The sequence below is a fragment of the Coffea arabica genome, chromosome 4c (assembly GCF_036785885.1).
Source record: "Coffea arabica cultivar ET-39 chromosome 4c, Coffea Arabica ET-39 HiFi, whole genome shotgun sequence".
Lineage (NCBI taxonomy): Eukaryota > Viridiplantae > Streptophyta > Magnoliopsida > Gentianales > Rubiaceae > Coffea > Coffea arabica.
The window spans coordinates 2,784,787-2,801,517 of record NC_092316.1 but is presented as its reverse complement, the minus strand read 5'-3'; the positions used below and the strand labels follow the sequence as shown (position 1 = coordinate 2,801,517).

The 16,731-nt window shown below is 36.7% G+C and overlaps 2 protein-coding genes across 5 annotated transcripts; one reads left to right on the top strand and one right to left on the bottom strand.

The window, feature by feature from the left end:
- Positions 1 to 951: 951 nt before the first annotated feature.
- On the bottom strand, positions 952 to 6,037 carry LOC113742558 (aromatic aminotransferase ISS1). Of its 2 annotated transcripts, XM_027270418.2 has the most exons (9): positions 5,607 to 6,037; positions 5,357 to 5,404; positions 4,629 to 4,757; positions 4,352 to 4,411; positions 3,683 to 3,839; positions 3,105 to 3,211; positions 2,903 to 2,961; positions 1,875 to 1,983; positions 952 to 1,619 (listed from the first exon to the last, which is right to left on the bottom strand). In XM_027270418.2, the coding sequence occupies exons 1-9, from the start codon at positions 5,667 to 5,669 to the stop codon at positions 1,167 to 1,169; spliced, it is 1,185 nt and encodes a 394-aa protein (XP_027126219.2). In that variant the 5' UTR covers positions 5,670 to 6,037; the 3' UTR covers positions 952 to 1,166. The 2 variants fall into 2 exon arrangements, with proteins under 2 accessions (XP_027126219.2, XP_071901547.1); XM_072045446.1 differs by lacking the exon at positions 5,357 to 5,404 and having other exon boundaries at positions 5,607 to 5,816.
- A 3,694-nt stretch (positions 6,038 to 9,731) lies between these two features.
- Positions 9,732 to 16,349, top strand: LOC113742446 (cyclin-A2-4-like). 3 transcript variants are annotated; one of them, XM_072045442.1, is made up of 12 exons: positions 9,732 to 9,842; positions 11,174 to 11,521; positions 11,898 to 12,180; positions 12,969 to 13,102; positions 13,665 to 13,757; positions 14,097 to 14,230; positions 14,677 to 14,752; positions 15,043 to 15,119; positions 15,214 to 15,247; positions 15,393 to 15,542; positions 15,627 to 15,761; positions 15,934 to 16,349. In XM_072045442.1, the coding sequence occupies exons 2-12, from the start codon at positions 11,237 to 11,239 to the stop codon at positions 15,991 to 15,993; spliced, it is 1,461 nt and encodes a 486-aa protein (XP_071901543.1). In that variant the 5' UTR covers positions 9,732 to 9,842; positions 11,174 to 11,236; the 3' UTR covers positions 15,994 to 16,349. The 3 variants fall into 3 exon arrangements, with proteins under 3 accessions (XP_071901543.1, XP_071901544.1, XP_071901545.1); XM_072045443.1 differs by lacking the exon at positions 9,732 to 9,842 and adding an exon at positions 10,754 to 10,835; XM_072045444.1 differs by lacking the exon at positions 9,732 to 9,842 and adding an exon at positions 10,939 to 11,082.
- The last annotated feature ends 382 nt before the right edge of the window (positions 16,350 to 16,731 follow it).

The following is a 16,731-nucleotide window of genomic DNA, read 5'->3' as shown; positions in this document are numbered from 1 at the left end:
CAAAGGATACAATAGGTATTTTATATTAAAACATAAAAATTTTTAAAAAATTATACATTTAAGACTTGATTAAACTTCAAGGTGCTCTAAAACATCACATCGGACATATAGGCTCAAGTTCGAATTCATCAAACTATTTGATTTACTTGAGTTTACGATCAAATTTTGACTTGGCAAACTTAAAGAATAGCTCAATTAAATCTTTGCATTCTCGCTCAAGCTCTCAATCAATTCAATAAAAAGATGAATCTTGTGTACCACATTGTCATTTTGAATGATTTCTCTTTGGGGTTGATTCAAAATTTTATGCTGTAAATCTCTCATACACATAGTTTAATATCTTCAATTGGCTTCCTCTAACTGTTTTTTTTTTTTTTTTAAAAAAAAAACTATTTGATAGCTGAAAAATATCCTACTAACTTAAAGAATTAAACAGAAGTAAGGGTGGATCCATGTAAATAAAAAAGGTTAAAGGCACAAAAACTTGTACGGAATTAACCTCAAGGAGAAAACCCGAATTTAACCTCTACACCGTGGGAGCCTGTAAACCCTCTGTAACTTGCCTCTCTCAAATGTACATGTTCCCATCACGGGCACGGCACGGGAATTGCCGGGTAGCTCAGCGACTTCATTCTTGATAACTGATACCCAATTTGCTTTGCATCAGGCATCAAAGATTTCTTTTTTATTCGAGGGAATTAGGCATCAAAGACTCAAAAGCACATTCCTTTGTCGCTTATCCTTTTCTGAACTTTTAACGTACTAATTGTTTCTTCCATTTGCTAATAGTGCATTCTTGAACCTTCCTCCTTTTCAATCAGGTCCAGCCACCACAAGCAACAGCGTCTTAAACAATAATGTATGGCTAAATGCCACGAACCAGTCGACGGAAATAAATAAATTTTAATCTGTGATGAATGTTTAGCAATGTATAGAGAGACATTAATGGGATAAAGCACAAAAAATGTTTGTCTCTAGAGACATGCCCATTCAATCATCATTTAGGCCGACAGAACCACCACCGCCAGTGCAAGCTTTAATAGAGTGAATGTTTGTTATTAGAATGCACAAAAATCCGTCCTTTTTCTTAACATTGAAATGTGCCAGAGCCAGAATCCATTAGAATCAAGTTATTCTGGGCGCTTTATAATAATATTCAAGAGAAACTATTCCACCATCCCCTTTTTCACCAGTTCTTCTAACCCGTCTCTTAGTCTTTCTGAAGCAACTCGACAGCCATCTGCAGCCAATCCGCCATATGAGATCCTTACATAACCAGGACAGCCGCTGGAACTCCCTGGAATTATAACTATTCTATGTTTCCTTGCTAGCCAGCGAACGACTTCAAAGTCGTCCGGATATTCCTCGGGAAGCTTTGCCCACAAATATATTGCACCCTCTCCACCTCTAACAGCACCCTCTCCTAAGGGTGACAATGCTTCAAGAACAAGTGCTCTGTTCTTGACAAGGTCTTTCACTTGATCAGTGACCCACTCTGGTCCCATTTGCAATGAGAAAAGAGCCAGCTTTTGCGAGATTATGGGTGCGCAGATGGGTATGTTGTCTTGGACTTTGAGAAGTTGATCTTTCAACTCCTCATCTTCTGAAGGGAATGCAATCTGGATGGAGCAAAATGTTATTTCAAACATCAAAACCCAATGTATAGGCAGTCTTGCCTCAGAGACAAGTATGGCCAGTAGCATTTTCACGTTGGCAAATAAACAAGTTGGTGCCATCACTAAGTTCACAAGAATAGTTGCTATGTCATGAAGTAAAAGAAGAAGAAGAAGAGGGATGAAACAAAACAACTTCATTATTATTTCTTTAAACAAACATGGGACAATCTCAGGACGGAGCAGTAAAGCATTACTTACATAGCCAACTCGCCAACCCATCATACCATAAGCCTTGGAGAAGGAAAAGATGTTGACTACATGAGTATCCTCTACACAGACATGTTTATGACCATCGTACATAAAGTACCTGCACATTTGACATTTTAACCCCGTGTAAGCTATGCGTGCTCAAAAGTAGGATTAGACAGATATTTAATGAAACAAGCAACAGGACAGTGATTTTGTTAGCTCTTTTGTCATGCGTCGTCCTTGTTCTTCCATCAAAACACATTTGCGACAACCTTACCAAAATGCACTACCAATCAAGTCTTGTATGACATATTTTTGTAACAAGCTGCTGAATGGCAGGTCTTCAGTTTATTCCGCCTTTTATAAAGAAATCGAACTTGATCACATCCAGCAGTTGGCCCATGCTACTCTTCTTATTTTCAGTTTAACCCTAAACTTAGATGAGACTGCATCAGTAAGATTGCTCTAACAAGGGTGGTGTCATGTAATGAACAGGTTGACCAAACCTGATTTGGGAGGTCATAGCTTGCATAGGTGATAAAGCTTTGTACCACCTATAGAGATAGCTTTGTACCACACATTCATTCTTAGGGTTGTCCAGACGAGCAAGAGCCTCGTGCTGAATCAATCGTGACTTTTCACGTGTATCTGGTCCATGCAATGTGTTGATTGACAGATATAAACTTAGTTCCATCTATTAAGGGATCTTGTAATCCGAAGCTAAGTTTACGAAGAATCATCCATCTCAAGTCTGTGTGGTCACTTCAGTAATCTAAGGAGTCAGATTGTCAGACCTTTACCCAATGCTGTAGTAAACCAACTATATTACCAGCTGAGGAGGTCACGCATGAAATAGCTATGAAGAATAGCTTAAACCTTTGCAACATAGACAAGCACCAATGAGATACTGCACAAGTGACTTATGCAGTACAAAAACAGGCATTAGTAGCATATTTCCATGAAGTGAACAAATGTCCAGAAAGGATACACTTCAACACAAGTAATTGCTCATAAAAGTAAACTGAAACTGTACTTACTCGTATGTATTATCCACAACAAGCCAACACCCTGTACTTTTGCAAATGTCCGATATCCTCTGTTGAACATGTCATACGTGAATGTAAGTTGGTTTTCCAGAGGATAAGGGCACGCGTGAATATAAAGAACAGACTGCTACCATCATTAGCCAAACAGCACTTCACCAGATATAGAAGTAGTTTTAGAGAGAGAGAGAGAGACCTTAAGAAGAGGCTCCGGGATGTAGGTTCCAGAGGGGTTGCCGGGATTTACGACAGTAACAAGCTTAGGTGTAGGTTTAGTCTCCAGTAAAGTCTTTTCTAACCAATCTGAAAATCAAGTGAGATTTAAGTGAGACACATTGTTCATCACCCAATATGCTATCCATTGTTTTAGCAAACAGTATTGAACTATGACTGTTGTAAACATGGGGTTCTTCTGAATACCTCCATATCAATAGCCACAACTTTTTGTTTAATTTCTAGTGCTGGACAAACTTTATACACATCATTACCCAAGCAAGTTGCACTTGACTAAAATTATTAGGACAAAAACTAAGTTGAGAATACTTGTTAAATGTATGACAAATCCAAGAATAGACTTGAACTTTCTAAGCTTTAAAACGAATACAAAACGAGAATAAATCTGCCTAACAAGCAAACGCTACTTCAGAAGCCAAAACCGAAAAATTTAGGCTCTACTTCAATGACAGCAAAGTTTCAGAACAGTGCATCGAAATCAAGAATAAACATAATGGAACGAATAATGACACGAAACAAGTATTTTGCAGAGTAATCAACCTGCATCTGGATGAAGAGTCTTTGGATCACTGGGACCAACAAGAATGTTAGTAACACCTGTCATCTGGAATGACATGTATGCATTGAAGTAGTACGGTGCAAACATAATTACAGAATCCTCAGCATCACATAATGTCAGAACAACATTGACAAATGCCTGCAATCAGTGTAGACAGAAGCTTAAATGAAAATTATTTTGAGTTTAAGGGCAAAACATTACTGATCAAAAGTCTGAAACTTTGTGAAACAAAGTTCAATCTTTGCATTCTGCCCACATACTTTTTTAGGAACCTCCAAATCTTTACCAGCTTCCCTACTTTATCTCTGCTTACATGGTTGCATCTAAGGCTAGCCTTTTTAAGATCTGACTTGGCTTAAATAGCTTAGAAAGCCTGAGATATTTCTATACATGAGTTGCTGGTTCTTCAAAAAACTATTTTCCCATGCATGAAAATGTACAATATACATGGCCAAGGGATGGGGATGAGTTCAAATTGGTTTAATAACTTCACCAAAACAAAAAGAGAAACAGAACAGAGTAAAATGAAGATAGCAGGCACAAATAACAAAAGAGAGATGCCATGAGATGATTATAATCACAAGAAACCAAGAGAACCTAAAGAGTTAGAACTTGTGTTCTTTATTGTGAACTACAATGCAGCTTGATACCTGATTTGCACCAGCAGTCACCATTACAGAGGATTTGTGCAGCTTATTTTCTTGGCGCATCTGAAGAGACAAATTGAAAAGAATTAATTTGAAAGGATTGGCTAACTTTCTGAATAATAAGTAGCTTTCAGTAGGTTAGTAGCAACTAAAAATTGTTCATTATATCTAAAAACCCAAATAGCAAAGAACATTCTAGTCAACAATGAACCATCTATGACAAGCAACACAACTTCCAGCTAAAACTACTAGAGTAAATGATGATAATGAAGGACCAAACCTTTTCTAATATTGCCTTCCTTAGTTCAGGAAGACCTTCATCAGCACCATAACGACTAACAGAAGGCTCCCCGACAATTTCTTGTACCTTTTGCAATGCCTGCTTTGGTGGTTGCCAGTATACTACTCCCTGCATGATAGCGTCATAATCAGTGATAGAGAACCAACATAGAAAGCACATCAACTTCCCAAAACAAGAAGACACATCAGGAGATTAACAAATTAAAAATTAATTTTTAATAAGAATACATCCTTTTATTTAAATTTTCATATATGTTTGTAAAATTTAAGCAAAGAGGTCTACAGAGTAGATAGACAGACAAGCACATACTTACGTCTCTCTTTCTCTTTCTCTCACTCAAATTGAAATAGAAACAAAGGCGGCGTCCTCCGGTTGATTAATCAGGCAGACTGAGTAATGAGGCAAGTCATGATGACAAGTAAAATGTTGAAATTGGTAACAAGTCAAAGTCCGGAAAGGAGATCAAGAACAACCACTTTGGTTCTAGTTTTCAGTGGTTCATATAAGTCAAATTCAGTCCAATTTATTTGTCCAAGAAATTCCGAATCCCAATTCCAAAGTCGCACATTACAAGCTATTGACAGGGGGAGACAAACAGATATTGATTCCCATTTTTTCGATTTCTTGAAATCCAAAACCAGAAGAACAACCGAGAAAAGGTATACTCGGAAGAACAATCTCCAAAACATAGGGGATAGTAAACAAACCTGAGCAAGAGAAATGCTATCTTTTACACCTCGGATCAATTCTTGAATCTACAAAATGGTAAGCACAAAACTGATTCAGACCTTTACCAACAAAAAGCCCAAGCACGCATTTCAATTTCTTCCACAGACTAATAGATACCAGTTTATGACATATAGGTGCACAGGTTGAATTGAAGCAAATAAGACAAGTAATAAATGAAAGGGCCAAAAAAAAACACACAATTGAATTTAACAATCAAATGTGCAATACCTCAACCATAACAGGATTCTCAGTGAGCAGAGCTCTTCTAGCAAGCATTCCATGAGAACCCATATTTCTCAACTCGTCTTTTTCTCTCCTCTACTCAACTCCCCCACCGAATATGCAACTGCATAAAATATAAGCCGAATAGAGAGAACTTTGTCTTCACCGACTCCTCAAAGCCCCCAAAATCAAGTCTTTTTAAATCTGAATACTTTTATGGTAAAAGCAGAAAAGGGCCTTGTCTTTTACGCAGTCTACCGAATTTAGAATTCAGATTACTGAAATGTGGAAAAAGTTGCCAATCATAAAAAAAAAGGCTGCCACCCTTTTGATTTTATTTAGTTGTCTTCTCCTTTATCCATTTTTCCTTGTAGGAAACGCCTCTTATAGGCTGCCGCTTATCTTCACAAGCAACTGCAGCCAAAAATGAAGGCCAGAGAGGTGCACTTACGTTCCACTTTTGTTTTGTATTCTCTTATCTGTCTCTTTTCGCATTCTTGACCTGTTTTAACAGCTTCCAAACAGTTTGACCAACATTTTCTTTAAATTGGCAGCAAGATTAGATTTTTTTTTTTTTCCTTTTTTAACTTTTTTGGTAGAATAGAAATGTTTTAACAGGCTTCGCATATTATTGAGTTGCCAATAATTTGAAAAGTTTAAAGTCTTCATGGGTTAATGTAACACAGTTTCTACGCATATTATTGAGCTATTTTTATAGATGTTTAATACTTTTGATACTTCTGAGAAATTTCGTTCTCTATGTAGGAATTTAGAGAATCTTGCAACATGAACTGTCAAAAGAACATCGTACAATTTTTCCTCAGTCAGTTTGGGTGGTGGGACAGGACGGAATGAGGTGGATACTGAGGAAGGGATATATATGAACATAATTCTTGATTTTCCTGAACGAATTAAGTATAAGTAATTGGGATTTGACTTTGGATTGGCATTGTTGCGTTCCAGCCTACGGATGATTGATAAGTCGGCAGAGAAAATAAAAACAAAATCTGGCACCTATAGATGCTCATACACTCCTCCTCCTCTTTCCCTTTGGATTTTTCTCTCTAGTGATTTGTAGGTTATTTCCAAAACTTTAAGCACTGATGGCAATAATTCAAAAAAAAAAAAAAAGAAGAAGAAGAAGAAGAAAGAAAGAAAAAAAGAATCATCTAGAGGCAAATTAAAGTACACTGTACTAAAGCATTATCAAGAACCAAATGAAGGGCCCTGTATGCCTTCCGTGAAAACATGTGGAGGTTGATTGGCCAATTACTTTTTTCCAAGACGTTACATTTGACCCTTTCGTCTCCTTGTTGGTGGAAGTACTTTGGAGTTTGGGTCAATATCCCTAGTTGGTTAGTTTTGGTTGGTGGAGTAGAATATGTAGATGTCAAAATTGCACCCAACATTATGGGAAAGTAAAAGACCTACTATATTAAAATTAAAAAAAAAAGACCTACTATATTAAAATATATTCATGCTTTTTTTTTTTTTCAACACAGGAACTATTCTAATTTTTTGTGCATTCAGCCCCCTAAGGATACACAAGTCATAGAGAGATTACTTGAACACGTGATCTCAGAACCTAATTAGACTATCCCGAAACCATCCAAACTAACTTTAAGGCGCGAATAAATTCATGCTTGCAGTGAAGGGTTTTCTGTGGTACATGGAGGGAGTCTTATTTTCCACGTTTTTGTGGCTGCTACATTTTGGATTGTCTTTTCCGAAGTTGGTCCAGTGATTTGTTTGGTAGTTTCTGTTGCTGGTCCTTGAAGCCAAAATTTGTTGAACCATTCTGGATTTATCTGATTTGGACGACCCCAATAAAATGCATTTGAGAATTTAAAAAGATGCTGATAACTCTTACGGATTAAGCCAGTGCGGTCTGCTTATGTGATCAAAGTTTTTTTTCCCTCTCGTTTTGGTTGAGTTTTGAGGATTATTTGAAAGCACAAATTGAACCCAAAAAATAAAAAATAACGACCATCTTTTTCCAGCTCCAATGTTTTTGGAACTTGGTTGGATTTGTTTCATCTTAACATTTCCAGGAGCGAGTCAGCTGGCAGGCATAATTTCCTGCACAGTTGATTCGAGTAATGTTTTGTATTAGCAAGAAAAGCCAAGTTGCCTCTCCAGACTTAGTGCTGGTCATCTACTCTAACTAACATGATTAATTTTCCTTCTTTTTTCTTCAAAAAAAAAAAAAAAGTCTAACATGGAACCAAATATTAGAGGACATATTCCCATTCCTGGATTACATTGAAATAAATATTAAGGATCTAGAGGTTCTAATATTTCAGGTTTTGGATTAGGAGTAACGCTACAATTTCAGGCTTGTAGCTATATAGAGTTAAACTTGCAAGCATATATGCACTTTAATTAGTTGTCAGGTAACAGAGGATCCAAGATGTCGATGATAAATCGGACTAACAACAAAATTATGCAGATGAATCAACTATTGTTCATGAGATTTCAATCTCATCATTTAGTAAATTCATGCCACCGAAAAGATATCTTTTAATGACAAATATATACAACTAATTATTGAAGTTAAAATTTATAAGGTTGTAAAATGACGGGTGCGCGAGCAGTTTCAATCCATATAATGCATTGTTACTTTGAACACAACGATCATTTGAAAGGAAGAAGCGATGTAAAATTTTCAAATTTGGTTTCCAAGTTATGTCTCTTGATTAACAACGTCTTATGTATCTCTTGTCATTACCTACAACTCGTATAGATAAAGCATCAAATCTAGGGCTCTTAAGTTGGAAGTGTTGTGCAATTCTATCCGGTTATATAATTATTATGACGTTCGTATAAATTTTTTTCTTTTTTAAGTAATATAGGTAAAATGTTTCGAATTCGAAATCTCTTACTCACGCTTCATTTCCCCGTGCCATCCAATCAATCACATCCCTCCTTATAACATTTGTATGAAGTATAAACTGATACAACCTTGGTGTAAACATGAATTTGTAAACTTGGAATTAAGTAGGACTAAACATCATAATTACATTAAAATTTTACGAATTTATGACAAAAACAACCAGACAGAAACTCAATTAGTGACCAATTGACTGTTCAAAGGTATAAGGTCACCTTCTGAACATGTAATTATCAAATTTGTTATTGTCAAGTTGCAGAGCACCAACATGAAACTTTTAGGACTTTATATAGCAAATGAAGATACATGAGACCAATCTCGGACAAGATCCACAAATGTAACAATTCAAGAAAGTTGGGAGCAATCTAACTAGCTTTGCTGCTTATTACCTCAATTTAGCAGCTTTGGTGAGCCTGTTTTGCAATAGTAGCAGATCTTTTTCACCGGAGTCAAGTAATTACCCTCGTAACCACCTCTCCTGGTGGGATGGGAGGTCAGGGGTTCAACTATTGCCTCCCACCAAATTGTCTGTTCCTCATGAGCAATTCGATTGGTCTCAGCAAGTCTCCTTAGGAGCTGGTGTCCAGTACCCACAATGGTCCGAATCATGTGGTTATCGTGTTCGTGGGGATGAGGCTTCTCCTCCCGGATCAGAGTGGGATTAGTCGTGTCCCATCCCGTCCGGATTGACCCGGACACCCACTCCGTCAGCAAAGAAAAAAAAAAAAGTAATTACCCTCGTGCTACATTCCGCAAAATTACTAGTTCGATCAACATTTTAAAGTCATACTGATCAACAGCCCAGATTCATCAGGTTCACAGGTCACAAACAAAGACTACATGCAGCATATCACTGCTTTCAGAATCAATCGACCACCGTTCCAATCCACCAACAAATTTTAACATGAGGGATTTCGTTTCCCAAAAGCCCCCTTAAAAGGATGAAACACCAACTGACAGCACCTAAACAACTTTTGTAATTGAAGACGAAACTCAGGGGCAGATTGTAAAAATTAAAAATTTGCCAGCTCGGATAAGTTGCAGCTTTAGGTTAATTGCACCCAATTAAAACGCTTAAAAATCTTAAATGACACTAACTAACTTTGTCCGAGTCAAAAGAGTCAAATCTTAATACTCCCATAGGCTTTAGTCAAATGGCCTCACTGTAAATTCAGACTACGCTTTTCTTTTTTCTTTTAAGTATTAATTTCTTGAGTTTGAACTCCACATTGTCCCGCTCATGGGACTATATAAAGATTCTTACTTTACCCAACACTCTTTACATTTCCTTCTCCCCTTTTATGCAAGATTTTCTTGGAGGGTTTTTTAGCTCGGAAAGCAGGGTGTCTAAGGTTCTGACTCTAATCAACAATACTTGATTATGCTAATGAATGTGGTTTCTGGAATTTTCTTGATTGGCTATGCTTTTTTCTGGGATTCACGAGTCTGTAATCATTTGTCCAATGCCAAATTTTTACAGTTTTAAGACATTTATTTGCTAAAAAAGACTTGCCTTTTAGTCCACATTGCTCTTGTTTGGTTGCTGGGAAACCCCCTCTCATCAAGACTTTTTGGTGCATTTTGGATTTATCTTGAATGAGAGAGGGGAAGGAAAAAAAAAAACTTATCTAGATGGGTTCAAAGTTTTTAGACCAATTTCAAATATTCAGAAGAAAAGAAAAGAAGTTGTATGACATTGCTTCTTTTTTGTTTGCCTTGAGTTTCTTTTCCATCAAGATTTGTGCTCCTTGTTCTTGCAAGCAATGTAGAGCATGAAAGAACACTTTTTTTTTTAATATCATTAAAGAAAACACAAATGGGATAGCGATTATTAGTTATGGAAGATTGAGGCTTTTCGGTTTGTGTTATTCTCCCTGTCAAATTGTTAAAATGTTTCTTGGTTTGAAAAACAATGTACTGATCTTGACATTTTTTTTTAGTCTTCAATATAGTGATTTAGGTTCTATTTACTGATGCAGGCATATAATATCTCGCTTCTTGAAATTTATACTTTAACTTCAATCCTAAGATCCTTTATTGCTCGAAATTAAGCCTATCAGGTCATGCTGATTGAGGTATCATGGGCTATGACCAAATATATCTTTAACAACTAAACATGTTTTTTGGTCTTTCTAGAAGATTTTACTGTTTTCCTTTTATTCCTAGTTTATGAACCAGCAGTGTAAAATACAAGGAAGAAGACAAACTCATCAATAGATTGCATAAATGGAATCTAGATATTTTTCTTTTTTAGTCTTATAACAGCTAGAAAGCCACTTGCTGAAAAAATTGACTTGCTCAGATTACCAAGATTGCATACAGTTTGTACAATTTTGAATGATCAGGTAGCCTACTGGGCTGATGATGACTGGTCTACCATTACTTGATCTGCATCAGATTATGGAATTGTATAATCTTAATAGTAAACATGTACTAAGGGTTTCTTACACAACTCCGTTCCCTTGTGTTTTCTTGTATCCTTTTTGCGGGATGGGGAAGAAATTAACCTAAACACCTCAAGGATTATGGTTATAGTAATTGAAATCCAGCATTTGGGGGATTCTTTGTTCTGTTCTTTGCCTTCTTATCATGGTGCTAACTGTTCTTACCATTGTATTTGCAGTTTGATCTCAGTTGTTCAGATTGTCATCAATTTTATGTTCTGTCACTTGACAACTTTCAGGTCTGATGAATTGACCTTCAAGTTAGAAGGGCTTGCCTTACAGTATTTCTGAGTCTTCTCAAGATGATGAAGGAAAATCTGGTAAAATCTGCAGTTGGAGAGCCAACAGGCCGAATCACAAGAGCTCGAGCAGCTGCTTATCGTCAATCAGGAGATATGCATTCCAAGGAACTGTCAAAGCTGCAAGATGAGAAGTTGAACTTGAAAAGACCGGCCTTGAATGAGAGGAACAACGATGCTCCTCCGAATCCTTGTAATCAGCCTAAGAGGAGGGCTGTTCTTGAGGATGTCACTAATGTTTTCTGCAAGAATTCACGAAGGAAGTGCCTTAATGCAACTAAAATTCCTGTCTGTACCCTATCCTTCAGCTTGTTTTGTAGTTTGTATCCTGTAAAAGTATTTAAATGTAGAAATATCATCCGTATATGTCACTTTCAGATTGTATATGTCTTCAATATCGTAATACTTGAGTTGCAGAAAGGCAAGTTGAATCTGAAACAATGTTTAAGCTGAAAGTGTGGTTACTCAAAAGAGTCACAAGATCAGAACAAGCCTGCCACTACTAGTTTTCTCTTAGTGTATTTGATACCAGTTCACATCATAGCTTGACAACTCCACTTAGCATGCTTATTAGTGTGTCTTTTACTTATAAAACTATGGAGCTTTTGTTTCTTCTTTCTTCAATAATCACTTTTCCTTCTGTTTTCATTCTTCTAATCATTAGAGGAACAGAAAAGAAGGTAGAAAAAGCTCAATAATGGAGTCCAAATTGGTTGCTCCTGTGGCAGTAGAAGCACAACAGGCTGTGGTTGATTCAGCAACAAGTATCAGCCAAGAAATTGAGCGTACATCACTTCAATCTGGCAAAGTTGCCTGTTCACTGAAGTTGGATAAGCACTCATTATGCAGCTCAAATGAGTTTATCAGGAAAAATTGTGGCAAAGATTGTCAGCTCATAAAGCAAGAATGTGGCAATCTCTTGCGACACGAAAGCATTTCAAAGAAAGGTTGGTTCTTCCTCTTTGTCAGCCAAATCATAACAAACTTAACCAGCTACGCTAATGAGTACTAGTGAGCTGGACTTGATACGCATTTATATAGGTCAATTAAGCATGTGAATATGTTTTATGTACAAAAGCTTCAAGAAATTGAAAGTATGCTAGATGCTTGTGCCAACATAATATTTCGTTCTTGTGTAGATATTGAAAGACATTTATCTGTTACTTTCCTAGACAATAAAATGGCGCGCAGTTTATTTTCTCATCAATCTGAGATTTCTTGTTTCAGGACAGGTATGGTGAACAAATGCACAAAGGTCATATAGTTCTTAGTCATATTTTTCTCTCCTTTTCTAACAGTTTTTATGGACTTCTGGAGCAGCACATTTTGTCATTTCTACCACAGGGAGATACATCATTCATGTCCAATCTCACCCATTTTAATATACCAGAATAGGTGGATCTTTGAAGGCTTTCTTTAACTTTAGATTCATTGTGAAGTTATAGCAGTCAGTCATATGTATCCCTAATTTTGTTTGTCTAAGTGAAACCAATCATATTGCAGAGGCTATGCTTGTTAATTTATTGTTCTACTAGAGGTTTCTTGGTTTATCTGGCAGATATTGGACAAACACATTCAACTGGATAGGATGTTTTTGTTTCTTATATTGACTGCTGATATTAAGGAATTTGAACACGTTATTTTAACCTGCATACCATGTATGCCAAGGCTTTGCCTTTTCTTTCCTTTTGAAGCTCTGGCAACACGAAATCTGAAATTTCTTTTACTACTGCAGAAACCATTCTTGAAAATGAGATGTCAGCAGCATCTACAACACCAGACTTTACTGATATTGATGCTGATCACGGGGATCCCCAGTTATGCAGCCTATACGCTTCTGAGATATATAGGAACTTACATGTTGCAGAGGTAGGTTCATACAAAATATATTTATGTTCATGTCAAACACATACATACATATAACTAATGGTATAGAATACCTTGCCCTACCTCCTACAGCTTGTGGGATGAGATAGATAGACCATAATCCCCCGTAAGAATGAGAAGTTAGATTGTCTCTTTTATGATTAAAATTGATGTTAACTTGATCAGAAGTCACTCGTGAATGCTTCTAATATATGCTGTCAAAAGTAAGTTTTCCATTCAACCCAGTTTCATTTATTTAGAAGAGCCAGATTGAGTTCTATTACAATTTTCTTTCTCATGAAGGAAATACTTTGAGATTTTACAACAAAGTTAGCAGATACCACTGTATTAGTGCTTTTCCACCAGAGGTTGCAGCAATAACATATTTTTACTGGTACACTTGAGAAGTTTGCATGTCAGTGTTTTCATGGAAAGTTTTCCATCTGTAGTTTTTTGTTGCATAACTATTCTATGATGTAATAGTAATGGAAAAAGATCTCCATATCTCTAAACCATGGGTAGAACACTTGCAGCTGAAACATGTTATAACCCTTTATTTCTCCAGATCATCAGAAGACCAGATTCTCTTTATATGGAAGGAATTCAGCAAGATATCAGTCAGACAATGCGGGGAATTTTAGTAGACTGGCTTGTCGAGGTGAGAAAATTTTTTTCCCATCCTGAGATAATGTGCTTCAAGAGAGCTATGTGTTTATATGGCACTTAGAAAATCCAATTGAGTGTATTCAGGATTCCAACTTCAATGTCTGTCCTAGTTATTCATACACTTCACAAAAAGAATGATACTTCCAGTGTGCTTCTGTTGATTCAGGGCTAGCAATAGTTTGTGTTGCTAGCATCAATCATGTCATTTTTTCTGGAAGCATCAGCTTATAAACTTTCTTCTTCCAAATTTTAATGCTGTTGGTTAAAATTTTCTTTTCCTTGAAAAGTTATTGCCAAAGTACAACATAACCAATTGGCAAAATCTATGTAGGCGTGTGATCATTATAAGCTGGTGCCAGACACACTTTATCTGACAGTATACCTGGTCGATATGTTCCTCTCTCAAAAGTACATAGCAAGGCAAAGACTTCAACTTCTTGGCATTACTTGTATGCTAATTGCCTCGTAAGCATATATCCTACCATGTTCTATTACTGCTTTCTTGATAGTATTATCTCTAATTTTTGTTGTTGAAAATTTTTTGCATAAACACTTATAATGTTTAAAAGTTCTACAAAATTTCCTTTTAGTTCTGGTATTGACAAAACATAATCAGTAGAAACCATATTGACGAAATTATGTGCCCTTCATGAAAACTAATGTTGCAATTTTTTTGTGAGAGGGTTTCTTACATTTCAGAACTTTGACACTAGCAGCTCTCTAGCTTCTTCCCACTGTGCAGTTACATAGACAAACTGAATTTTGATTTATCTTTCATAAATATTCTTGGCCAGAATCAAGATAAGATCAATTTCTCCTGTACCAGTAGTTTGAATAACATCTCTCTAAGATACCATGCATTTTTCCTTCATACAATACATTAATCTGAATATCAATTCGCATTCTTGAAGGAAATATGAAGAAATTTGTGCACCACGTGTGGAGGAGTTGTGTTTCATCACGGACAACACTTACACCAAAACTGAGGTACACATTTCACACATCACATGTTTTCCTTTTCACTTTGAGAATGGACACTCAAGCAAACTGAAAATGGAAAAACCAATAAAAGAGTCATTTTGTGAAGTGAAAAGTCGAGAAGACGCGGTGTTTCAGATTCTATAAGGCTTTGTTTTGCTCAACCCGCTCACTGATAATGGGAGATTTTATTTAAAATTTTCTTTGTTATTGGTAGGATCTCACTAATTAATTAGCAAAAGTCATTCTTAAGATTTATATGAGTGAAGCATCTGATTCTGATGGAAGTAAACCTGCAGGTCCTGGAACTAGAGAGTGAAGTTTTGAACAATTTGGGGTTTCAACTGTCAGCTCCTACTGCTAAAACTTTTCTTAGGTAGGTTTTGCTTGATCACAAATCTTGGTTAATTTAGTGTGCTTGACACTCTGATTTCTCACATTTAGTCCTTCCTTGTGTGTTATTTTAACAGGAGATTCCTACGTGCAGCACATTCATCTTATGAGGTAGTACAGTCAGCATTTAGTAATGCTTTACTACAGTGGATGCTTTTAGATCTTGGGTCATTTATTGTTGCCTGAAAGACTCACCAATCCAGTATATTTTGGTGGAAAGGCTAAAGTCGTGTGCTAAATGTTAATATATCTACAGTGCTCGAGTCTCGTGTTGGAGTTCTTAGCCAAGTACCTTGCAGAGTTGACATTGGTCCATTATGGTTTCCTGAAGTTCCTTCCTTCTGTAATTGCTGCATCAGCAATATTCCTTGCCAGATGGACACTTAAACAATCAGGCCACCCATGGGTTTGTACCCTTAGCTTTCATGAGTTGATCTATTTGGTTCAGTTTTCCGCAGGGGATTACCACTAACTCGTCCTTCAATGGCAGAATCCAACAATGGAATACTATACCAAGTACAAGGCTTCAGATCTGAAAACAACAGTTCTTGCTTTACAATGTCTTCAGTTAGACAGTCATTCTTGTCCTTCAAATGCTATACGCACAAAGTACCAGCAAGATAAGGTCAGATATAGTGAAGATAGGCATGGAATCATACTTGAGTTTATCTGTATTTCATATTAACTTGAGGTGATTATCTGATGCTGTATGACAGGAAGTGCAGTGAATCCTATGCTGCTTCATCCCTTGTATAATGTGTGTCATAGTACTAATGTAAATTGCTCTTTGACAACAGTTTAAATGTGTTGCGGCTCTGCGCTCCCCAAAACTTTGTGACACTGTGTTCCAAACATGAAATGGCCGATGTCCTGATGGATGGAGGACAGTTGAAGACTGATTCTATACCTGCAGATTGCCATTGGCTAGAAACAATTCTGCTTGACCTCCTACTCCTTCTATCAGTCTTGGTGTCTATAGTTATCTTTTGTTTTGGTCGCCATGCACATTTGTTGTGCAGCCTCTTTCTTCATTACCAGCATTGACAATACTTTGAACTTCTCTGAAGGTTTTGGTCCTTCCAAACCTGTCTCTTGAACTTGGAATATTTCTTGGATTAAACAACTTCGATGCCTTCAAATGCTGTAAAATACTGATCTTTGGCTGTAAGTTGTAGGTAACCGGATGCAAATATTACTTGCGAAGTTTCGCTCACATTGTTTTATGTGGATGCTTTTGAGTAAACAGAAAAAAAGAGGGATGCTTTGTACGTATTCAACTTCAGGAGAGAAGATGAAAATGGTTCACAAGAATGGCATCATGTTTACATGATAGGACAGAGAAAAGTAATAGAGTTCTGAATTTAAAGCCTTGATCTTGTTGCCAATTGCTATTGGACGAAGCATATAAGAATGTGAGGAACAACTTGGATGGTTAATATTGAGCTGAAGGAGGACATCAGTACCGTGCTATCCAATGTCAAAGCTTATATGTTTGTCCGCTGGAGAAATCTTTTTATTTGGAGGAAAGAATGAGAGGGCTGTATAAATTGATTAATTCAGGTTAATTCTCAGTTGCAGCTGGAAGAGCCCCTGGC